The sequence below is a fragment of the Dufourea novaeangliae genome, unplaced genomic scaffold, assembly GCF_001272555.1.
Source record: "Dufourea novaeangliae isolate 0120121106 unplaced genomic scaffold, ASM127255v1 scaffold8, whole genome shotgun sequence".
Taxonomy (NCBI): Eukaryota; Metazoa; Arthropoda; class Insecta; order Hymenoptera; family Halictidae; genus Dufourea; species Dufourea novaeangliae.
Genome location: NW_015373923.1, coordinates 7,122,526 through 7,147,442, shown reverse-complemented (window position 1 = coordinate 7,147,442; position 24,917 = coordinate 7,122,526). Strand labels below are relative to the sequence as shown.

The 24,917-nt window shown below is 37.1% G+C and overlaps 4 protein-coding genes across 5 annotated transcripts in view; 1 reads left to right on the top strand and 3 right to left on the bottom strand.

Moving 5' to 3' along the window:
* Positions 1-150: 150 nt before the first annotated feature.
* LOC107194876 (protein PRRC1-like) lies at positions 151-2,707 on the bottom strand. Of its 2 annotated transcripts, none has more exons than XM_015584584.1 (5): positions 2,550-2,707; positions 1,723-2,190; positions 891-993; positions 443-800; positions 151-372 (listed from the first exon to the last, which is right to left on the bottom strand). In XM_015584584.1, exons 1-5 carry the CDS (start codon positions 2,638-2,640, stop codon positions 259-261), a joined length of 1,134 nt encoding a protein of 377 aa, XP_015440070.1. In that variant the 5' UTR covers positions 2,641-2,707; the 3' UTR covers positions 151-258. The 2 variants fall into 2 exon arrangements, with proteins under 2 accessions (XP_015440070.1, XP_015440071.1); XM_015584585.1 differs by having other exon boundaries at positions 1,735-2,190.
* A 324-nt stretch (positions 2,708-3,031) lies between these two features.
* Positions 3,032-3,522, bottom strand: LOC107194944 (dolichyl-diphosphooligosaccharide--protein glycosyltransferase subunit 4). The gene is made up of 2 exons (XM_015584653.1): positions 3,420-3,522; positions 3,032-3,297 (listed from the first exon to the last, which is right to left on the bottom strand). Exon 2 carries the CDS (start codon positions 3,295-3,297, stop codon positions 3,193-3,195), a length of 105 nt encoding a protein of 34 aa, XP_015440139.1. The 5' UTR covers positions 3,420-3,522; the 3' UTR covers positions 3,032-3,192.
* Positions 3,523-4,080: 558 nt separating this feature from the next.
* On the top strand, positions 4,081-6,764 carry LOC107194771 (nucleoporin seh1-A). The gene is made up of 7 exons (XM_015584464.1): positions 4,081-4,253; positions 4,356-4,558; positions 4,646-4,802; positions 4,972-5,233; positions 5,328-5,558; positions 5,631-5,918; positions 6,587-6,764. Exons 2-7 carry the CDS (start codon positions 4,448-4,450, stop codon positions 6,762-6,764), a joined length of 1,227 nt encoding a protein of 408 aa, XP_015439950.1. The 5' UTR covers positions 4,081-4,253; positions 4,356-4,447.
* An 8,926-nt stretch (positions 6,765-15,690) lies between these two features.
* LOC107194613 (hemicentin-2-like) overlaps positions 15,691-24,917 on the bottom strand; it is an 82,533-nt gene continuing 73,306 nt past the window's right edge. Inside the window, exons 10-14 of the mRNA XM_015584257.1 lie at positions 24,507-24,800; positions 19,233-19,541; positions 18,066-18,392; positions 17,366-17,556; positions 15,691-15,963 (exon numbers count right to left, since the gene is read on the bottom strand). Of these exons, the coding sequence (XP_015439743.1) occupies positions 15,691-15,963; positions 17,366-17,556; positions 18,066-18,392; positions 19,233-19,541; positions 24,507-24,800 (1,394 nt within the window). The remainder of the gene's footprint in view (positions 15,964-17,365; positions 17,557-18,065; positions 18,393-19,232; positions 19,542-24,506; positions 24,801-24,917) is intronic.

Below are 24,917 nucleotides of genomic sequence, written 5' to 3'. Positions count from 1 at the left end.
ATTACAAGATATAATTAAAATACACTTTAATTTATAATTAATAATTTTACTACATACATTATTGAACTGGGTTAAGTTTTTGATTTCAATAATAACTCGAAATAGTTACAATTACATGCCTAAAAAGTTAATCCTGATATATTTGTTTAGATATCTTATGATTTTTTTTTAAATGTTTAATATCTTATAAATTAGTAAAGTTGTATTTACAAAAAGCGCGTGAATGGTAAATTGCGTTATCGGTTGCGTGTAAAAAATTTATTTAAGGTCAATTGAATTCTTGTAGATTCCAGCTACTGACTGAGCTGCTAAAAGTATAATGTCCCTCCTATCCACACCAGTTACTACATGATGCCATTCGTTGTGAGGAACCTTAAAAAAAAAAATATTCATACGTTCAAAGAGATCAACTTAACTATGTAGCTTCTGGTTTAACACAAACCTGTAACATGTCTGCAATCAAGCTATCAGTGGTGACTGCTAATCCAGACCATTTTAAAGGATAATCTTCAGGTGTAGCTTCTTGTGCCCTTGTCACTATTTCGCTCGGTAATGCCGTCATTTGTGTAAATGTTCGAATTGTCACTTTACGTTTAGGATCATGGAGTAGAAGCACTCCTAAATCGTACCATTTATCTTCACCAACTTCTAATAAAAAGTTTTCCACGGCAACTATTGGTATGTCTTTCGGAACGGATGGAATATTTCGCGCGGAATTAATTCTCTCTTCTGCCCCTTTCACTCCAGCCGCGAAACCAACTGGTTGAGCAGCAATGGTTGAACTTTCAACGGGCACGCCACTGAAAAGGTGACCAGTTATTTTATTAAAATGACAATGATATGAACCACGGTAATATATGAAAGAAGTATATTTTGCAGTTATTACTTACGTAACCGTTGCTTTTCCAAATATTGTTTGGAAAGCCTGACGCACAGGACTTACTTTCACATCCTCATCTGAAGCAACGATGATCTCCACATCCCCTCCAGAATCTGAAATATATATTTTTAACAAGGCCCGCACATAAGCTTGCACATTAACTAACATATTGCACGGTCACTAAAGAAACGCGTTGTAAAATTGTTACATTCACACTTAAATAGTACAAAATATATACATATAGTTCCTCAAACTTTCATTTTCCAAAAGAATAGGCTATTTTTAATAAAACAATTTTGGAACGTATTGTTTCTATAAGTCTTTTTATAAAGTGGTAATATGTAATGAGAAGTTCTACTTGTAATGTCATTTGAGTCACAAGACTAGAGCATAATTGTTTGCATTTACAATGCAAATTATGAAACTGATTTGTTTTCACAGCTGTAATTGGACACAGTTTTTATATACCAAGTTGTATTATGGTTGCACATACACAAATTGTATAATTTGATTCACTTCATAAATAAAACACAAACACCTCTTTTTCACAAAAAAAAGTCTTCAGTATTTTGTATTGCAAGTGACAGTTGAGACAGAGTACAGCACGGTTCATTGAATTAAGTTTGGCTTACTGATCGTCCAAAAATAACATAGTATACTATATATACATATATCCCATCAGTTATGATGCAATAACATAATCACATACACACACAAAGTGACACATATCTGAACACAAAATTTACAGAACAGAGTGTTAGTAATATTAACAAATGTATACATAAGCAAAGTTCGGATTTTGTTTATATTTGCACGACAGGATTAGTAACATTCTTACTTACAAATGAACTCACGCATCTGGGGATCTAATGTTGTAATCATGGTATTAACACTATTCTTGGCTTTCTCTGCAACTTTACTTAAAACATTACTGTTCATTACTGTTTCCTTAACCCAGGATAATAGACCACCACCAACCATTCCTGAATCTTGCAACGGACTTTCTGTTTGTGCTGTAGTTTGTACATTTTGTATACGTTGAGATACAACTGGAGTTTCAGTTTTTTCTTGAGTTTCTTGCTGCAAGGGCTTAGAAGGGGCATTCAACATTGATTTAACAGGTTCATGTTTCTTTTGCGCGGCAGATTCCAAATTCTTAGCAGATTTTTCTGACAACACTGTCCCAGAATTTGAAATAAAGCTGGGCAATGCACTAGGTGGTGCTACATTTGACAACAAATTTCCTGTAGATGTTGACACACCCAAAGGCATCAACAGAGATGTATACGATGATAAGCTGCTAAAAGAATCTGAAAATTATATTGTTACGTTTTACCCGATTGGTAGCATTAATATTATTTCTGTCATTTACATGTATTAGGCATATTGCCATGAAATGTAATAATTAATTTTCTGAATAGCATTTTCTAAAAAAATATATTTACTCGAGACATTTTTTTATACGTCACGAGATATGTCTCCGAATTAATTCTTTATTGTCTACTTTACACCTTTTGTATTTTTTTAAATGTCACAGATTGAATTCCAGTTCAAATTATTCTCTAGTATGTAAAAAATTATGAGAGATCATTAAGACAAACGTGAAGTTTTTATTCGTAGGAGTATTTAACAGATACACAGGTGTTTATGTTTTGCCTTTCAGCCTCACCTGTTTTTACGATTTCTCCAGATGCGGATGATTCGTCCGTCTTCCTTTCAACAAATTCGAACGTAGATTCCCCATTGGAATCGTCGGTCATTGCTGGCTAACTTTTCTAAATTTACACGTAAGATATCCAAAAACTTGTATATTGTGAATTTTCTGTATGCAAGTATACGTATGCAAAAGACAGTTCTTTGACTACATACAATTACGAGATATTTGCAGCTAACTTCGTGACGCCTGATATCGTCTGACTGTCTGAAGATGGGAAACACTAATGACACGTATTCCGACATTTTGCACTATTTGTTGTTACATTTTTTTCATTCGTTCTTTATGATCAGTAAAAGGCAAATTATATTACTTCGAACTTAATATATTTTATAATAATGAAATAATAAAGATGAACATTTCTGTACTAATATGTAGTTTATAACAAACTTTGTAATGATACAATAGAAATGGGAATAAAGAGATAACAATATTTTTACATAATACAGAATGTATTTATAAAATTAAAGCCATTTAAATGATTTACATCGTTCAGTCAGTTTCAAGTACAACATATAGATTCGCAACTCCATTTGCACATGTGAAAATATTTGATGAAGTAGGTTCAGATTATATTACAAAATATTGTGCTAATCCCTCATTTCGAGTAATTCGCATTTATGTAGTGAAACAGGAATACCAAGCAAAATAATGCTGCACCGAGGATATTGCAGAAAACAGCCAGTTGCACGTCTGTGATCATCTGAAACGTTATAAAATTAACCTAGCGGCTTATGCTTTTCCCTTAAGAAGTGAAACGTTTAAGAACAAATGCAAATAAAAATTGTTTTCACAGTAAACTAATGAAAAATCTAATGTAACTACCTTTACAGACTATTTTACAATCTACTAATCAATATATTTAAAAGAAATACGTGATGTGACACGTTACACACTGTAGCTTGATGACAGTCTGTCTGAATTAGAGATGGCGTGAACTGCTACTTGTGGATAAATCACCGTTAGTGATTTTGCACACCATCTCTAGCCTGAATCAGTCTGAATTGGTCTGAATCTTTATCAGGAATGCTTTACTATTGGTAGAAATTTCCAGATACTCTAACTGTATTTATGAAATGAAACTTATTAATTCAGAACCAATGCAAATTAAATACGTTTGTAAAATATATTATGACAGGATTGAAATATATTTTCGTTTAGAGTATGTATTTTAAATTGTATTAATTCTGCTTTTCAGGAAGAATTAAATAATTACTATCAGTCTAGTAACAAATCTTTTTTTATAAGATTTAGCGTAGAAAAATATTTTGTTCAACAATATATTATTACATTAAAACTACAAAGAATAAATTGAAATTTGTATTGTACACTAATTGTTTCATCTTGTATTTATAGTGATCAATCTTTGTATTCATAGTGATAACAATAATGTGTTGATTCGGCATATCTAGTATCAATATGTTTTTAACCGGTTTCTTGAAATGCGTTCGAATAGTGTGTTTAAAATTCAACATTTAAAGAATAAAGAAACGTTTTGTTTTATAAGCACAGTAACAGCGGTTTCCTTTTAAGATTTTAAAAAGTGTTTTATTTCTAAAAATAGAGTAATCGTAAAAGATGTTTAGAAGAGGAATTGCATCGTACAGCGTTTTCCCTCATCTTTTGAGTATATAAAAATATCATGTAAATATATTGAAAGTAAGTGATTTTAATTGGTGACGTTAGTTTCTACACGGTACTGCGTAAATTAAATTTTACAGTGTTTTAACATTGGCGTACTTTAATGTACAAATTTTTCAGCGTTATCTCCTAACCTGTACAGTTTCTGACACGCCGCATTATAACAGTTACGGAAGTTTTTCTTGAATAGTAATAATTTAAATAAATTAAGTATGTTTGAAGCGCATAGCATTAATGCTGAACACAAGGATTTGATCCACGATATTGCCTATGATTTTTACGGGCAACGAATGGCAACATGCTCCAGTGACCAGTTTGTAAAAGTAAGAGGTTCACTGTTACCTCTTCTACGTTTGTACCGTGAGAATTTGTTGCTGTAGTCATGTGTGAAAATTGTTAAATTGACATAGGTCTGGGATGAAGACGAGCATGGAAATTGGCACTTAACTGCATCTTGGAAAGCTCACAGTGGCTCTGTATGGAAAGTTACATGGGCACATCCAGAATTTGGTCAAGTACTTGCAACATGTTCTTTCGACAGAACAGCGGCTGTATGGGAAGAAATAGGTAAAGTTATATTGTATTATTAAAATAGGTTTGTTATTAATTTCCTACACATTTTTATATCTAGATGTTTTGTTTATATTTGTGCACATTGCTGTTGAATGTTATTTATAATGTGTTCACTTTACTGTACTATAATCAGTTATTCAGGAGCTTTACACTTTGTTAACAGTTGGAGAAGGTTCAGGCCCAGGTGAACGTGGCATGAGACATTGGGTTAGAAGAACAAATTTAGTAGATTCCAGAAAGTCAGTTACAGATGTGAAATTTGCACCTAAAACCCTTGGTCTATTGTTAGCTACTTGTAGTGAAGATGGAGTGATTAGAATATATGAAGCTCCGGATGTTATGAACTTGAGTCAATGGACACTCCAGCATGATATTAGCTGTAAGCTTCAATGTAGTTGCCTTTCATGGAATCCATCTCTGTCAAGGTAAAAATATAATGAAGTGTTATTGCAATTATATTTTGTAATTATGTAGTAATCTATCGATTAATATATATATATATATATCTATATATATCAGGTTACATCCTCCAATGATAGCAGTTGGAAGCAATGATCAAAGTCCATCTTCTGGAGGGAAAGTGTTTATATACGAATACTCTGAAAGTAGTAGGAGATGGGCAAAAACAGAAACATTAGCCATTGTTGACCCTGTTAATGATATTGCATTTGCTCCAAATTTAGGTAGAAGTTTTCATACATTAGCTGTTGCAACAAAAGATGTACGGATAATTACATTGAAGCCTATATTGTAAGTATAAATCAGTATTGAGTAACGAGTGTCAATTAATTGTGAAGGTATAACAAACTATCATTCATGTAGGGATACTGTACAAAGTGGTGCACCACGCTTTGAACTTACTACAGCAGCACAATTTTTTGACCATGATTGTACTGTGTGGCGTGTATGTTGGAACATTATGGGAACTATCTTAGCAAGTTCAGGAGATGATGGTTGTGTTCGGTTATGGAAAGACAATTATATTAATAACTGGAAGTGTGTTGCTGTTTTGAAAGGTGATGGCACTGCTGCTCAGAGTGCTGAAACTCCAACAGCAGCAACTCCACCGAACCATTCAGTAGGAATGCAACAGACACCTTCTACAACAAGGTACTACAAATTGGGTTCCATCAGTCATCCAAACCAAGTGCCCTGGCATTAGAAAAAATGATTTCCTTTTTACCACAATTACTGCCTTGATGCTCTTTGTTATTTCATACAACTGCACATCGTCTGTATGAAGACTATTTGATTTATATTTATATAATAAAGATAGTGATTAATCTTATTTTTTAATAAATTTATGCTTTTTATTTCAAATAATACTAAATCGATTTACATTCATTAGCAGTTTGTAGCTAGGAACTTTTCTGTTGATTTCTTGATTTGTATGTTTTTGTTAAATAATCTAGGTATAACATGTATATTTTATTAGGAACTTTATAATAAATTCTTTTTGAAAATCTGATTAAGCAAAATATATATTGTCAATTCGTTTTTGTCTTAATAAATACTGGTTAAGTGAAAAAGAGAATATTTTACCAGCAATTTATTAATTAAAAGTACATAATATTATGTATGACAACTGAGTAAATGATATATTTTTGCCCAGCATCAATTTGTAATATATTTTTTAAATAATAAATGCAGTATTTATATTGTACTTCACCGTTTTATTTGTTTCCTGTCTCCGAATATTCATCAAAATTCAATGACAAGTAGAATGTTTAGAAAATAGATTTACTTGATTATTTAAATGAGTTTGATTTCACTTTCAGAGCAGTAACTATAGCAACAGTCACTGCAGAAAAGCCTACAGTTACAGTTATGTGCATCAATAAATGGCAAGCTCCTGTTACAAAGGGTCGTTTCAGTAAATCTGTTTGGCTAGGGAATCCCAGCGAAGCAACTCCGCCACCGCCCCCAATTTTAGAATGTCCAAAGCCAAAAAAATAACTATAATTAATTATTAAGTTCTTAAATTTATATACATTATGCTTGATTATTCCATGACATAAGATCCCTTTTTATGTATTTAACAGTATTATTGTTTAAGAAATACTTACGACTTAAATGTAATCTATAGCAATAGTTGAGACATCAGTCATTGTAATTATAGATTTAAAACACTATAAGTACAGTATTAGTTTTACAAGTATCTTGTAAATATTTGTAAAATGATTTATGATTCATCAGTCGTTTTGGATTATGTTTTATTATTTGAATTATACATTTTTTTCTACTCTGTATTTAATTTAAATAAAATACACATGTAACTATGTTTTTTAACAAAGAATATTTCATTGTAAACGCAATTTGAAATTGTACTCCGGAAATGTGCTGTTATACAACGTTCGATGAATTTGAAATTGAACATTTTTAAACTATGCAATGCATTTATATAATATTCATTCTATATATATTAGAATATTTAATGTTCAATAATACTGAAGTATTTTTCTTTAATAAAAAGATGATATTGGAAAATAATAGTTTAACTGTAGCTAATTGACTAGTGCAGTAACTATGATCATTCGTCAGTTAACTTTGAAATGTCTAACCGTGTGGATGTCGGTTTGTTTTAAAATAGTTATAACTTAAATTAGCAACGTTTTACTGTGCGTGCCGTGCGTGTTAAAGTACAAGTTCGTTGTTGAAGAAGTGATTAACTATGAAACGAGTGTTTGAACCTGCGAGGATAAGTTTGCTAGACGTAGTTGAGAAAAATCTACATGCAGCCAAGAGGGTAAGCAGAGTTTAACTTGATCATTGCTTGTTTGTTTAATAATCGTAGTTTATGCATTGCTATAATTATTTACTGCATATTTTCTGTTTTGTATAAAAAAGATTTGCCATAAAAGGAAAGAATTATATTGTAATTGTTACTTGAAAATGGAATTTATCTACATCAAATCTCTTCTCTAAAGTATTTTAATGTATAATAAAATATTAAAAACATATTTAAAATTTCACACGAAGAATAATGAGAAAACGACGTAACATAATATTTTTCTATGTAACAGAACGGTAAATTAGTAGTTCTTTTAAATGAAAAAACCGTTGGATTTCTTCTGCGCATTATCTTCAGCGCATCCTATAATTTCAGTTTAGGCGCGTCTATTTGAAAATTTCTGTTTGATCTCTTTTTTGCTAATTAGTTAGTAAAAACAAGTTTCTGTGAATATTTATATTATAGTTAGGAGAAAATTATTTATTTATAGAGTTCATATATAACACGTGTCATTTATATTGGAGAATATGCTGGTGCACACGAAGACTTGACGAAGGTACGAATTACAAATAAAATTAATATAAAAAATAATGACTATAAACGCGTTTAAGTAATTAGCTTCAACGATTCTGATTTCTAGAGAATGGAATCGGTAATTAATGATTTAAAAGTCGATGTTCCTGATGTTCTCATAACTGGAATGTTTTTAGTGTATCCACGAAACTATGTTCACTTGCTAGAGGTATCAGTCTGAAAATAAATTTCTAAATTTTCGTTGATAAAAAAATTGGTTACCCATTTTAACACAGGCACCAGAAGATATTATCTATAAACATTTCAAATCCATGTATGGGAGACAAACCGAAACCTGCAAACTCATGAGATCAATATTCCTCCCGTTTTATCATCACGTTCACCAAGTAAACTTTAGGTTAAGAATGAAGCACATACAATTGATTAATGTTGCCGATTTTAGAGATTATTTACCGATTGGTTCCACGTGTTCACGGTGCCGCCAACTTTGTTGGAGAAACTGGAATCGTATGAGTTTTCCGAAATTCAGACTCAGGTGTCCAACTGTTTGATGAAAGTGTACGCGTTGTGTAATAATATTTTACATACTGTCCATGATTACGTAAGTTCTTCTGCTATAGTTGAATTGAAAAATGTACGAGTGGTAAAATCGAGCACTTGTTTCACTCCCACCACTGGAGTTATGCTGTTGTGGGCGGCGAAATGGATATAGGGGTAGGGCTAGAAATAGGGGTGGGCCTAGAAATAGGCGTGGTGCCCAGACAATGTGGTGGGGGTGAGCATAGATTGACTTTGAGAGACGAATGAAAACAATTATTAATAAGAATATTTATTTGAAAGTCAGTACCAATGGTGGAAGTTGTACGGAACCTAAAGCATAAGGTCGCAAGGTATTTCCCTGAAAGCACGGTGATAGAGTACCTGTTACGTGCAAACACTTCAATACTTATGACCGTGGAAGTATATCTAAGAATATATTCCCAGGTGCCATTTATGCATTTGTATCCAGGTAACGATCTTCCTGTTTCTAAAAAAAAAAAAAGGGAACGAATAGGAATGCGAGTGGTCAGCGTTAATTGAATAAAAACGATTATTTATTTCAGAGTATTTACAATATCAAAAAAACGTCTCCTTTTTATGGGGTACATGAAATTTGTGTCAGATATCGCTAGACTAATTACATATACAAATTTCATTCAAACGGTTTTTGTTTCGGTTCCATTGGTTTCATTCGCGAAAGCAGCTGGTCAGACTCGTTCGTTAAGATGTAACAGGCGGCATACGGCTGAAACGGTGCTACCATGTCTTAATCTAGAACAGATTTCTTTGGCTCTTATCCTTGGCTAGTCTAAGATACATTAGTAACGAAGCGAATGGTGTGCGAACGCTGGTCGATACGGTTAATGTGTGGTGGTCGTCGCATGGACTCCAATGAAAAATTGTTAAAATCCAATCAGATTAATATACAAAATACAATACCAATGTTTCTTCGTGCAAAAGTGGCACTATCGTAGTAAGAATGAACTGAAGTTGAAATATTTAAGTACAAGTGTACTTGACCGTGGAATTTTCTAAGTATACGTGCATCCTTATTTAAAACGCTCCAAGTACACTTGTACTCAGTTTCAGACTTCTTTTACTTTAACAGTCCTCGAGTGAATCATGCACGTTAAATAACAAATCGTCAAGTACATGCGTACCCAAATTAAACATTTCTCAAATACATTTTCACCCGAGTTCAGTATTCTTTATACACACACAAACTCGATTTTAAACATTTTCTAGTATTTAACAACCTATTCTACTTAGAATTCCTCAAATGCACGTGTATTCTTAGGACTTCTTTGGTACACATGCACTCGAACTTGGAGTGTCTTCAGTATGTGTTAGTACAAAGTCAGCATTTCTTCCCGTTTGAAGAGTATATAACTCAAGTTACATAAGTGCACATGTACTGGACACCTTTTCAAATCGGGCCAATATGCACTTATAGGATCGTAAAGCTCGATTTTCTCGAAAACAATAGCTCATACAAGATACCATCACAACATACAACCAATTTATTTCGTTACAAAGGATTAACGGAAAGTTCGGGCCAATATGCACTTATAGGATCGTAAAGCTCGATTTTCTCGAAAACAATAGCTCATACAACATACAACCAATTTATTTCGTTACAAAGGATTAACGGAAAATAGTTGACAAACCGAATCCGTAAAATCTATTTACAAGTTGTTTAGAAAGAAAGTTCATTGGTCTCTGGCGAAGACCGCAACGCATACGCTCGTACCGACCAAATGATTCTGCACTTACGAAGAGTAGCTCCGCGCAAAGATCAAGGAACGCCTTTACAGTCACACAGTGAAAAGGATTCTGATAACGGATGGCGATTAACCCTTTCGCAGATAGGGTCTGGCCGCCACCCCACGAGTTCATGTTCAGCGGCGCGTTCGAGACGCACAATCATCCGAATAACGAAGCTGTTACGGGCAGACGTACTTCCCACAATTTCCATCGCTAGAAGCAACAATGTTTCGAAGTTCTCGGTCGGGTCGGCCGCGGTCACGGAGTTTGTCGGAGTTCACAGGAAAGTCCCTCGGCCCGCGAGCTACTCGTTCGAGAGATAGGACTTCTGGATTAATCGATGGTACACCCCTGATTTTCGTCGACGAAAATTTAAATTACAATCGGTCGCGAGCTCGAACTGTGTTCAGCGCGTTGCAAACGCGCCATGTGAAGATTGTTACGAATAAACTTATGAAAAAAGACTTGTTGTTGGCAGTATGCGTTTGATATTTTTGTTTGTTGCGCCACTGGCCTTTTCTTCGGTTCTGTTCAACTCGTTGAATCTGTATTCTGGTGCACTTTGGGTGCACAGTCGGTGGAAACGATGTAGCACTGATGGCCAAACAGTAAAACAGGAAATCATCGATGAATGTTTGAAGGCTTCTCGACAGTGAGTGTCCAGACGTGTACCCCACCACTGGGCACTTTACTGGTTTCATGGGGAACCTCCTCCGTGGTAGGAATGACGTCTGGACACTTAGGGCCGAGGAGCCTTCGAACACTTATCGGTGATTTTCTGTATTGATTATCAGAAATACTCGAGAGTCTCATTTTCTAGTGCAATGGTATTAAATTGTGAGTTACGCTTACGATCTGTGTGTGTGTATCGCACTGCATAATAAAGTCAGCCAACTTATAAAAATATCGTATTACATGCGGGTATTTAATATGCATTAAGTTTATAAAAAAATACCTTTTAATGAGGTTTAGCACAATGATAGAGCTTGCAATTCTGAAGCCAGTGATATCTGTTTCAGTTGCATATGTCCATTAGTTTATGAAATATTTAATGTTCAGTGTTGAGGAACACTCATCGAAGATTACTCAACGAGCAGGTTTTTGAGAGCTTTAGATGTTAATCCATTTTCATTCCTTAAGTAGATAATAATGGTAAACAATTGTTATTCATTTTCTAGAAAGATAATTCCGAATTTTCGTTAGTATTTGCAAAACTAAAAGTTCTTTTCCGCGAGGCCATTGAAGCTTGAATCGAAACAGAGTTTCAGATAGAAAGCTGGTAAGACTTTCCGCAGGCGCCCGAAACACGAGTATCTCACAAGCTTCCGATTGATTTTCCGACCGTGCTATATCGTTTTCACGGCCACCAACACCTATTTCTATCCTCGAAGTTTCTCTCGTCCCTTCTGTGGTCAGCTTTGACGCGAACGCTAATGCAAGGGGAAGGAAATACAGGCGTTTCTTGAATGGATTACTCGAGAGAGTTTTCGTTTTCTTTTTTTCTTGTTTTTTTCTCTTCGTTTCTTTTTTTTTTAGTACACTGGCTATGTACCGAGACATCAATTCCATCAATGGCAATTAATAAATAACCGATCCACGCGTCTCCGCGCTCGTCGTGGATCGAAACTTAACGATTAGCGTTCGAGAGAACACATTCATCTAGAGGAATCTCGATAGAACGACTAACTGTTGTCTTTTTTTCCTCGATTATATTACACCGACAGCGACACTCGCGAGGGAACCGGCGCTTGTTCTGCTATGATCCACGTTACACACCGAGTTTTATCTACTTTAAGTAAACCAGATCTTCGTTCGCGTTCTTCTTCTTCATCTTTTTCTTTTTTTGCTTTGCTTTTTCCCATTTTTTAAATACACAGACGTTATCGCGCACGAAAAAAGAAAGGTACGAGACATTTACAGAGCGAAGCGAAACGCGGCCACCGCCGTCCCGACAGAAACGGCAGTCTTGCTTCGCGAGAGTTAGTTTCAATTAGGAAAAGCTGTACACGCCACGCGTCTTTCTCTTCGCGCGAGTCTTCGACGAGCTTCTAGTTTATGATTCGGTCGTGGGATCAGAGGATAGGAGATGACGATTCATTCGGGCATGGTAGGCGATCCAGAGTCGGAAAGTTCTGGAATGGAGTTCGTTAACAATGTATGTATCAGGAAACATTTGTCAAAGATTCGTGAAAGACTCAGTTTGAATCTCTTTGAATCTGTTTGAAACAGTTTGAAGCTGTTTGAAATTGTTTGAAAATATATGAAGTTGTTTGGCCCCGTTTGAAGTTCTTTAAAATAGTTTGAAGCTGTTTGAAATTGTTTGGAAATGTTTGAAGCTGTTTGAACATGTTCAAACAGATTCAAACTCTTTCAAACTCTTCCAAACAGTTTCAAACTCTTTCAAACTCTTTCAAACAGTTTCAAACAGTTTCAAACTCTTTCAAACAGTTTCAAACATTTATTCGGATATGTGTTTGTTCGTACAAAATGAATTCAACGGGTTCTATAATATTTCAATTGGTTACTTGAGAATAAATTTTATTTTAGGGTACATTTTATACAATACTTAGAAAGGATCGTTTATAGTTCAGTTCGATATTGAAGGTCTGCATATAATTTTCTTTAATATCTGGTCTCTCTTTATTATATAATTATTCTCTCACAGAAATGGAAATGTTGGGGAAAATTGTGGAGTTAAGGCGACCCTCCAGTGATCTCGTATAAAGCTGCGTACATAGTTACCGGAACACAAGTCAAAGTGAAATTTCGTTTGAAAATCAATTTTTGCCGCTCGAGTATTCCGAACTTTCCGCGCACGAACCGCCAAGATTTGCCGAAAATTTATCGATCCCCGAATGAAGTTTCACCCGTGAATGCTCTTCCATGCTTCACGCGGACGCCGTAGAAGAGAGCTATCGCAATGATCAGACCACGAGAAAGCTCTTAATCGTTTCTGAAATCGAAACGAAGACATTCATCTCCTCCCGATTCACCTCGTGTTTCGATTACTTAGAAGGAAATTCGTTACTTTATACATTATACAGATACTTAATTCTTACAATAAAATCCAGAATACTGCATACTGACGAAAGTAATGGGGATCTCTCTTGAATATCTCTTTATCGTTTCGAGTTTCGTTCGTTTCGCATCTCTTATTATTTTGTTTCCCTCTTTCTTCCCCTGCACTCCCACGCTGAATATTAACATATACACACACAAACGAAATTCTTGTTCCCATTGACTCTATATAATTTCTCATTCACGTCGAATAGTTATCTTTTTGATTTCATTGTTTCATCTTTGATTCGCATTCGAAGGAGGGCCTTTGTCTCCTCAGTGTACGTTATTCTGGCTGCTCGATCGATCGTCCGTCTTCACGCATACACAATAAGTTCTGTATATTTATTACTTACATCGAACTAGACGAATTGTACAGACGGTTGTACCGACAGCAAAAGTGGGGAAATCGAACCGTGTCTCTCGCGTCTTCTTCTGTTTCATCTCGTTTGTTTCGTTCTTTTTTTTTCTTTTGTAAATGCTAGCGATTTTTTTTTTATGTATAAAATATCCTCCGTATTCCAAGGTATCTCGTATGTATGTATGTACAGCACGCGCGCGAACACCCGTGCACGTGTATGTATAAGTTAATTTATCGTAAATTATTCAATCTATTAGTACACACTCAGCGTAGCGACGCACGGATCTACGTGATTCTCTATCTTTCTTCGGTTTCTTTGTTTTTCTGTTCTTCGTCTCAGTTTAGTTTTGTTTCTTTTTTATTTTTTACATTCACAAACTCGAGGATCGTCTGTTCAATGTAAAAAGGGCACTTGATCGAACAGAGAAACGGAAACGCGAGCACTAGTCCCGGGTGAAGAAGATTCGTTCGTTTGGAAATAAAATCTTTTTCTTTTTTTCTTTTCTTTTTGTTTTCGATTCCTAGCTGCGAACGCTTGAGAGTTCTTAAAGTTCCGTGCGGCCGATAAAATCGTGGTACGATAACAAAGATGCGTGTGATTTTTTATCAAGGCATACGTTTAACGTTCCATTTCTTTTTATTGATTGGATGTTTTTCAAGAAACATGATTTTACAGTTAACATTTGATTAAACGCTTGTTTGTATCTGGTGAAATTAATTAGTAAATCATGATTGCATAATTTCTTAAGAATTCTAGTCTTTGTATACACTGAAGATATTTTTGTACAGGAAACATTTACACACGCCATGTCTCTTATATCGATCACATATTGAAAAAAAAGAGGATGCACAATGATAAAAGTTACACTGGTGGAAAATTACTTGACTGAAAACAGTATAACGTTATAGAATTAATGAGTAGTAATAACTTGATCTAACAATTCCTAAATTTATTACTTAAAAGAAGTAAGTGTATGCAAATACTTATTGCAGCTAATGCAATTGTATACGTATCTGTTCAGTGAAAGTTTCCCTTACATTTAGGGACGAAAAATTTACAATAGTAACGTATCAGGAAGCGCAACGAAAAATAATCAGAGAAATTAAACCGTAAAGATTTTTACTTCTTCATTATTGCTTTGCAATGAAGTCAACGATATCACTTACTAGACATTTGTGCACAAGAAACAAATCTAGAGAGCTAAAGAATAGACTATTAACATTTTGATGTCGGATGACGTAGTAGTACGTCTTTTTTAAATAGGAACTAGAATAGTAAAAAATATGGAAAAATCGTTCCTCCTTTAAGTAAAGTCTGACAAATAAAAGAGTTAAGTACTAGTTTCTAAATATTTTTAGAACAGCTCAAGTTGTATATTTGCAAACACAAAAATCCTCCCGCCAGCAAAGTGTTAAGGAATAGATTATACAGGAAGACTTACAAATACATTTATCGACAATCCTCGGAACAGAACAATTACTATAATCATAAAAATGTACAAAAAGAAAGCCTATATTATCCGTTTTATTTTGACCATACACAATCATTCTTAAAGCTTCACAATCGAAACACGTCTTCCCATCTGTACCACGATTTTCCGGCCCAGATCGCACAATCGTCATCATTCCCAACCAAATACACGAACCAACAAAAGGGCAACAAGAATTTCTCCAGACCTCTTTCCCATTGCAGGCAACAATTTCTCACAACGTAAATTCGAACATCGACGAAAGGAATTCGTTTTATTAAATACACTTCAGCGGCGCGCGTGTTGGCAGCGAAACGGTTCACCAGTGAACGGCGCACCAGAAGAGCACCGCCCCGAGATAATTCGTGACAAGAACAAAACGATAACAAAGTGTTACACCTCACTGGTCTGCAACCGGGAGAATCGTCACACGGAGCTCTCCCTTTTCGCCATCACGATCGGCGTGCTGATCTTTCCGTCTTTCTGCGACTGGATGCAACACTGGCCGGGGATCCTCGCCTCCACGTCCTTTGCTAGCAGGCTGCCGCTTGGGCAGGTCCTGGCTACAACACCTAGACCACCGTACAGCATCGGCGGGCTCATCGTCATCGACATCGATTGAACACTTTGGCTCGGCCAGTGTTGCCTCGGCAGAGTGCAAACCCCGGTCTCGTAGACGTCACCAACTATTGGCTGGAACTGAATTTCACGTACGGATATGACGATGATCGATGCTTTTGGAGGATCTCGATGAGGCTCGAGGGTCGACTGATCCTTCGAGGATGGTAGAATGTGTGGTGATGGTAGAATGAAGGTGATGAGTAGACTGAGGATTTTTATGCATAATTACATTTTTTGAGGTGATTTATAAGGCAAGAGCAAAAGTAGGAATTTCTTTCTTCTCTTAACTATCTTATTGGATTAACACTAGAATTACCAAGCAAGTCAAAATGACTTGTCAATACACTATTACAACGACGTTTAAAATGTTATGACAATACGTTTTCTCAGATTTCTTGCACCTTTTATTACGATATGAAAGTGAAGAAATTCGTCAATTTTTAAATTTCTAAGTTTTTGAAAGTTTTTCACGTTTATCCACCGATCGAAGCAAATATGCGTTTATCGTTGGTAGTTCTAGTGTTAAGAATGAAATAAAAACCATGTAGCACCTGATGATATTATTTTCTTTTATTGTATTTCACAAAGCCCCATAGGCTATAAATGCTTAAAATCCACAGTCTAGTGATGAGAAAAGAAGGGTAGCGTTTCGTCCTAGGCCTGCTAGTTGAATTCATCAGTAAGGCTACCTGGCAGGCCTGCCTTAGTTTCATAGACGTTTGAAGATGGTATACGTTGAAACCGATGATAGATTTTGAGTAGAAACGGGAAAGGTGATGTTTGACGAGTTTTAAGGATTTTTATGAGGATCGACTAATTCTTTAAAGATTAATTGGAGGTGATGTTAGAGTGCCTTAGGGAATAATTGGGCGTTTTCTTTTTGGATCAGGTATTTAGGGGTGGGATAGGGTATTCTATTCGAACTATTGATAATCGACGATTTTGGAGGATTTTGATGAAGATCGATGGATTCTTTGAGGATCAATTGCATTCGATGTTAGACCGTCCTGGGGAATAATTGGGTCTTTTCTTTTTGCGTGAGGTACTATTATTGGGTGATTTATTTGGGTTAGTTGTGTTATTTCGATTCTACTTTAACTATTGAGTTATCTGGAATTCAACCGTGATCCTGTCAACGTGGAATTTGTTCGTTTGAGTTTTCCTCTATTCTATTTTTTTCGTTATGCTTTAAAACTTTTTTCTTTCCATTTGGCCAAAATTTTGATATGCACTGCAACTATAAAAGTTCGAACTTAATCCCCAAGGAATTTAAGATTTGATTGCAGATAGTAGGTAATTCGACGATTCGTCACGCTTGTAAAAGAGTGTTAATAGAAAAGTTCAAGTCTAGTGGAGTGTTGCACAAATTAAACAGCGAACACGACAACTCGCGAGCGAAAAGTTTAGAGGCAACGTTTCAACCGGAGCGTCGGATGCAAGTGGAGAGATATAGGTAGCAATTACCGGAAATTGAACTTACGCTTTTATGTTTCGTCGCCAGATTCGAGAATTCGTGGAGCGGCATGCCGTTGCGAAGAGTGCAATAACCGACGTAACTGCCGTGACCACTGACGGAAGTGACCGTCGAGTGTTCCAACAAACTTCTCGATGGCGATGTCTCGATCGTCGAGACCAGGCGTCGCTTCCTCAAGTATTCAGATGGCTCGTCGCCTGTTCGAGAACAGAGTCAGAAAATCAATTAATTAAAGATAACGATTTTCAAAGAATATCGAATATTGTCTTAAAAAATATTATAATAGTCTTAGAAGTAGAATAGTCTCTTAGTGTGACGTATATGTCACATCTAGAAAATCATATTACCATTATTTTTAAGTTAATTAATAGGTTTTGTCAGGAAAATAAAGCTGACGTGCACGTGTTGGAATCATTTATAAATAAACTAATCGCGAGCAATAATTTTTTTCCTCGAAAGAGGTGTCTAGGCGTAAAGGGTTAAAGACAAATTTACAAAAAATTAAAAAATAGGTTGGTTCAATATCGATATTTTCGACTTTAAAATAACAAGATACAATATTTATATCATAAGTTTGAAATAACGATTTAAGGGTCTGCCCGTTAAACGGTTAATCACCCTGCAGAATAGAGATGATAGTCGAGAGAAACAGGAAAAGTTATAAGGTCGATCGTGGAGGATTCGAATGAATTAGGAATCAACGAACCGGTGATCTGCTGAGGTATGATGTCCGGGTTCTTCTCGTCGTTTTCGCTTATGTCACCGCTGCTCTCGAGCTTTCTGAACGGGCTGCTCGGGTGTTTCTCGTCGGAAAGTAGGCTGCTCGCCTCACGGAACCTGAGCTCCCGTTGGATCGGGATCGTTTTCGTTTGTTTGCCGTGGTCCTCCATCTGCGACTTGCTCTGCTCGTCGACCTGGGTGTGCTGAATTCTGAGCACGATCATCACGATCACAGCGACGATGATCAGCGCGGCCACCACGCCGATCATCACGCTCAGCATCGGCATCAGCCTGATATTCTGCCTGGGTCGTTCTGGAACGAACCCCGCCAGGGAACAGATAAATCGAGTGTCCGAAACTTCTCTCCGTTGCTTCTACTGCCTCGAACCATTGGTTACTAAATTCATCCGCTATTTATTCCGCTTTGAAGCAAACGAAACAGTTATAAACTCCATTTGGAGGAAGTCTACGAGTTAACCGCTTTGTCAGGACAATTCAACGATCTTTCCAACACGATGAATTGCGTTCTATGGATCAAAGTGCTCTACAAACTGACCCTTCCTTCACTTTATGAAATTGCTATAAAGCTCGACCGTGGTTCCACTGCGAGTGTACGTCTACAGGGTAGGTCATTAGGTTTGTCCATGAGGAATGTTCCTACATTACGCTGTGTTCGGAAAGCAGGAGTTTTAACATGTGAGAAAATCAAGACTTTCAGATCAGGAGGCCCAATATGACGTTACAATTGAAACTAAGCTTTTCTCTAGAAACTAAACTCCAAAATAAGCTTTTCCCCAGAAACTATACTCCAAAAATAAGTTTTCCCCCAAAAACTAAACTCCAAAGACAAGCTTTTCTCTAAGAACTAAAATCCAAAATAAGTTTTCCCCCCAAAACTAAACTCAAAAATAAGCTTTCCTCTAAGAACTAAACACCAAAAATAAGTTTTCCCCCAAAAACTAAACTCAAAAAATAAGCTTCCCTCTAAAAACTAAACGCCAAAAATAAGCTTTTTCTAAAAACTAAACTCCAAACCTAAGCTTTCCTCTAAACGTCTCCTAAGAATCATTCTTGCCCAGATGTATCATCGCTACTTCCACGGACACCCTGTATATTTCCCATAGAAAGGTGAAGCACACCGATGCCAGCTCACCTGAATCGGACGTTAATTGTTTTTCGGGCAGCCTGAGGGTGCCCGCCTGCACAACCATCGCTTCGCTCCGGCCTTTCTCATTGTAGGCGTATATGCACGCCTGGTAAAGGGCGCCTGCCTCCAGATGAGTGACGCTGAAACGTGGCACGGTGGACGTCAGATTCGCCCTTAGCTCCTGGCTGTTGCTCTCTCGGACCTCCAGCAGAAAGGACTGCTGCAGCCCGCCGTTGAAACCCTCCGCGCAACGCACCGAGAACGAGTTCGTCGATGTGTTCGAGGTGGTGCAATTGTGAACCATATCCGGTCGACCTGGCCCCGGGGGCGGCACGGGGAGGGAATAATGCGCTCGTTTAAAATGCAGCCCGCGTACCAGCCGTTATCGTCGCGCTCGTATGCGCGGCGTATCGCGACGACGACGACGACAATACGCGTGGAACGACCCACGCCGAGGACTTATCTACGATTTCGGACCGCTTCGTTAGCCGTACACCCGCCTGCGATTTATTCGTAGGCGGTCTCGAAAATACAGGTGAACTTCAGGTTGGTCGGGTAATGGGCGAGGATTCGGAAGGCTTGGGGACGTCATAAATTAATGGAAGTTTCCGGTTATTTAATGTGGAGTCTCTTCGGTATTCTTTAAGTGATTACTTTAACCTTTGTAAAGAGAGGACCCAATTTGGCGTCTTAAGCTGCGACCTCATTGAAGAATGAGGGACTTTTTGTTAATTTTCTATGTTTCTTGAAAGTCGCCATTTGTTGGGAAATAATTCCCCAGGTTTCTACGTGCTTCTGTTGCTAGGAAGAAATGTAGCCTTGGAACTGAAACAACACCTAAGTTCCTTGGATTGTGTTGCTTCAGAAGAGGTAAAATGTTTCTATAAGGTGGTGTCTGGTGGAAATGTATTAGATCATGAAGCAAGAAGACGGGATAAAATGATCCTCTTCGTTGCTTCAGTGTGGACATTGCTTTAGGATATTCAGTACATTTTTCTTCTTTTCTACAAATCATCCTCCCATATGGGGTTTATGTTTGACATCATGGTACTTACCCCATGAATTTCGAAAGAGCCTGATTCTTGCAGTAAAAGTCAAAGTCTCTGGCTACTATTTCTAATATATCATGCTAAGCGGATATTTCCGCCGTTTAGGCCATAGCGACACTTTTCTCTGGGCAGATATATAAACCCACAGTATTCTAAGGGTTAAGTAATTATTAGGTCGATTACCGTGAGAGGTATTAGAATCAGTTTATGGGGCTGGAATAGTCCTAGTTTTTGATAGAAGTGGACTATGAAGCTAGGCGGGTTCGTTTATTGATTCAAAATTGAGAGTTTATCGGTCATGAATCAGTTGGACGAATGTACCGGTTCGGAGTTTAGAATGGTTCTGGGAATGGGTGGAGGGGTTTGGGGAAACTCGATCGGTTTGGACTTTAATGGGACAGACGTCTGAAACTCTCGAAAGGTGTCGGAGTGGAAAAGGTCGGAAAGAATTTATAACGCGTTCACGGAATTTATGAGCGGCGGAAGGCTATCGATAACGCGGTGCCAAATTCGAGAGAGAACTTGTACGTGCCCCGACAGCCGATATCGAACGCATTGTTGCGTCCTCGATGTTCGCTTAGTTTTAATTTATTTAAACTTTTCTAAATCGTTCGTAGAAAAACTCCCTACGACCGTGAATACGTATTTACTCTATTCTTAGCGTCGTTTTAATCATCACGTACCATTAACGGGCGAGCTATTCGACAATTAGGAGAAGGGAAAATATGGAGGGTAAATTCATTATAGTTGGCCCCTGGTTAATTCGATAGAACGGCTGTCGCAGTAAAAATGCTTCGCATTCAGTGTCCTTTAATGGATAGTAATTGAAAATAAAAAGGGAATAGTCCGTGTAACGGGGCCATGACGAAGTGTAATTCCATTTAAGATATTAGATTAAAGTCTGGAGCAATTCTTCCGGGCGACGGGGTGTACGACTAGGGACGCGTTTTTTTCCTTCGTCGGAGCGTAAGCAAGAATCTTCTCCAACGGAATTGAGGTTACATGTGATTACACAGATGGAATTGGAGGTATATATGATTAGGCAAATAGCATGAAAAAGTATTTGTTTCAGTTAGGTATCTGAGATCTTATCTAGTCAGACAGTAGCGTTGCATTTGATTAGTTAAGTGGTATAGGCCAATAGTTATTAGACAACCACCATCAGAAGACAGATAGTATAGGTGAATATCTAACTAGACGTGTAGCAAGTAGTAGAGATTTTTCAAATAAATAGTATAAGTAAATGACTATTTGGATAAGTAGTAGAATTAACACAAATCAATACTCAGACCAGGAGTATAGGTCCATAGACTTTCAGGCAAATGGTAAAAATAATATCTAACCAAGCATGTAGCGTGTGGCAGAGATTTTTAAAATAAATAGTATAAGTAAGTAAATATTCAGAAAAGTAGTACAAAACAAATCACATATATCAATACTCAGCCAATAAAGTAGTATAAGTCCGTATACGCTCAGACAAATGGTAAAGTCCGTGATTAATGGGACACTTTTTTTCTACTAACAGTTCGTAAAATTCGCATTATACTACGTTTTACGTAGCCACGTTTCCCCAGGAAGTTTCACCTTGTAATTTCGTTCGTACAGAATACGAAACCGAGTTTTCTTTCAAAGTTTATTTTCGACAGCAGACGCCGGTTCGCCGCTGTCGAACAGTAATTAGCCAGCGAAGGAAAAGGAAAATATGCAGCGTCGTTCCAGAGACTGACAAGAAGAAACGCTTCAAAGGGGAAGCAAGAAAATTTTCCCAACGTTTTCAAACAACCATCTTGTACACTCACTGTATATAATTCGCGTTGATTTTTAATTTAATCGTTCGCCATTTGATTTTTCGAAATTCTTCTTTCACGAGAAAATTCTGACCGTTGTTCTGTGCTTCGAAAAGTAGCTAAGCCTTAGCTTTGACTTGGGATTAACGTGTTTTATGGTAAAAACTGTAAATATTCACGATTAAAGCCTGATATCAAATTGAAACCTGTTGAAGAATTCGTATGAAAAAAAAGGGAATGGAATTCCATTAACCTACGTTTTAATTTGGGTAATTCATGTGAATAATCGTCAAATACTGAAGTACACGGGGGCGGAATAAGAGTTTCTAAAAGCGGATTTCAGCATGGCATTCAAAAGACCGCGCTTTTTGAGGCTGTAACAATTGGATTGTTTCGATAGATCGATGAGAAATTCCATTGCAAAATAGTGCCATCCACACACACACGTTTACCCACACCTATGCAGTCATCGACAGTCGCACACGTCGTAACGAACTTCCATTTTAATCTCCAAACTCCTCGATTCAGTGCGGCGGGGATTGCCGCTCCTGAAAAGTCAGAATAGCGCGAACAACTCTGGATTAACGTAGGTACTGCCAGAATTTCGTTGTAATTACTTCGACTGTGGACAGTTCGTTTTTGCTTCCACGTAACGTGCCGTCTGTCCGATACCTGGCTGAAAAATTTTTTTATCAAACGATCGAGTCGTACCGTTCAGTCGAAATTTTGCATTGTCGTTTGGATATATTACGTAGAAGATTGTACGAGAGGGAAAATATCAGTGATCATTGAATTACACTAAAATTTTCATGAAACAGAAAAGGAACATTTTTCTGTCTTTCGTAGGAAAATTAAAAGTGATTAAACTACTGCTCTGGTTCAAGAGAGAGAACTGAAAGTTTCAGCTGAAGAGCTATTCATTGTCTCAGTAGAATGAGACAGCGGTTAGACGGACAGCTGCTGCAAAAAAGGTGATAAGGCAGAAAGTAGAACGGGCAGTATCGAGCCAGACACGTAGCTCGGGATGGCGTCCAGTCAAGGGGAATTAAGATCCTCCCTGATCAGGTAAGTGGAATAGAACCGCCACTGGTCGGACACGGGATACGAGCCCTTGCACGGTTAGATAAGTAGAATAGACAAGTAGCTTCTCACCGGTCAGACGAGAATAACAGGTTAATTCTACGGACTTCTACACTCTGGGAAAATCTTCAACTATTCGTTCGCGATATTCAACTTGCAAAGAGTTTAGTAGGGTAAGTATGTGGTCCCCGTGTCAATTTTTGTTGTTATTGTTTTTTAAACAATGTTTTTTACTCGAAACACCATTCTGTAAAATTTCAGATCGCTAACCCCTGGTTTAACGGTAATATGGGGATAATATTCCACTCTAAATGTGGAATTTTTAACAGAAGATAGTATATAGTAATATTATACAAATGAAAATCTGCTCAAGACACATTAATCGCAAAATATATCAGTTGTATAGTGAATAGAAATCTAATTCTATCAGCTACACAGTTGTACAACGGTACACATGCGATTGTGCAAATGGCAACAGAACAGTAGGACGCTTTTTGCCCGTACCTGCGATTATTCATTATTTACGAGTATTACATGGTCGTTATAAATAGAAAATTATTAAACCGTCTGAAATATTGACGCACTTATTTCACTCAACTGATAGAACGGCAGTTATTGATAAAAATAGTAATGAAGATTAGTTTATCAATTTGCGTTTAATTTAGGCTCATAACATAATAGTGGGATAATTCAAGAATATTATCTCGTTTTTTCAAACCAGCAGTGTTCTGTTAAACCAGCTTTCTGTTGTGTTTTTTTATTCTCCATACCGACGTTCCTGAAGCTTTTACAGATAATAGTTAGATAATACAGAACATTCCTTATTTTTTTCGTGGCTGCCACTCAAGAGATCCTTTGCAAATACCACCTCGAAAAATAAACTATCTTTTTCCATCCATAACAATTGATGTACAATTCTGAAAAAAATATACGTACTGGATCTAACATTCAGCTACGTTTTCATTGTTCCTCCATTTAAATATCTTTAGTAGTCACTGATAAAAAAAATGATAAAGTTCAGGGCGTTTGCCCCCATACTATCCTTAAACGACGGGGTAGCGATCTAAAATTTTACAGAATGATGTTTCAAGTAAGGAACATTGTTTATCACACAATAACAACAAAAATTGACATGGAGGTCACATGCATATGCTTACCCTAATAGACTCTTTCTCCTAGATATTCACGAAAAATTTACGTCATCTCACTTCTGATCGTTCCGGTCCTTATTCGTTTGATCTATAGACATATATATATCGGTCGTATATCGTGCAGGATGTTACCCAACACACACACATACACGACGAGGTTCTCACGGTCGACGGGAATCTCCATGATCGAATTACCACATAAAGATACCTCACCGGCCGGTATGATGTGATAGACGCAGGGCACTTGTTGATCTCCAATTCGATTGTTCGCCCAGCAGAGCAACGTGCCGTAATCCAATTCGGTCATGGGTGTGTACGAGACGATCGAGGATGTGCCGGCCCGGGCGATATGACCGGAGGCCACGTCGATACTCTCGGCGGAATTGTTGAAGGTCCAACGGAATTTCACCTCGGACGGGTTCGCGTCCACTTGGCAGGATATGTTTGCCTTTTCTTGTTTCGCCACGCTGTGGACCTTCGCCTGATTCGGTTTGCAGGTGGGCGCGACTGGAAAATTACGATTTAAATCGGTCCACATTGTTCTGGCTCGTACAGACAAATTTCCAGAATTGAGAATTTTCCAAAATACGGACGGTAGTGTCAGCCTTGTGTCGTGTTTTCTTA

Excerpts from the sequence above, each read along its gene's own strand:
- LOC107194876 (XM_015584584.1), bottom strand. The coding sequence starts at position 2,640 with ATGACCGACGATTCCAATGGGGAATCTACGTTCGAATTTGTTGAAAGG. Across the intron at positions 801-890 it reads TTTGGAAAAGCAACGGTTAC|TGGCGTGCCCGTTGAAAGTT; the intron begins GTAAGTAATAAC and ends TCACCTTTTCAG. Across the intron at positions 373-442 it reads TGATTGCAGACATGTTACAG|GTTCCTCACAACGAATGGCA; the intron begins GTTTGTGTTAAA and ends TTTTTTTTTAAG.
- LOC107194944 (XM_015584653.1), bottom strand. The coding sequence starts at position 3,297 with ATGATCACAGACGTGCAACTGGCTGTTTTCTGCAATATCCTCGGTGCA.
- LOC107194771 (XM_015584464.1), top strand. The coding sequence starts at position 4,448 with ATGTTTGAAGCGCATAGCATTAATGCTGAACACAAGGATTTGATCCAC. Across the intron at positions 4,803-4,971 it reads GGCTGTATGGGAAGAAATAG|TTGGAGAAGGTTCAGGCCCA; the intron begins GTAAAGTTATAT and ends CTTTGTTAACAG. Across the intron at positions 5,559-5,630 it reads ATTACATTGAAGCCTATATT|GGATACTGTACAAAGTGGTG; the intron begins GTAAGTATAAAT and ends TCATTCATGTAG.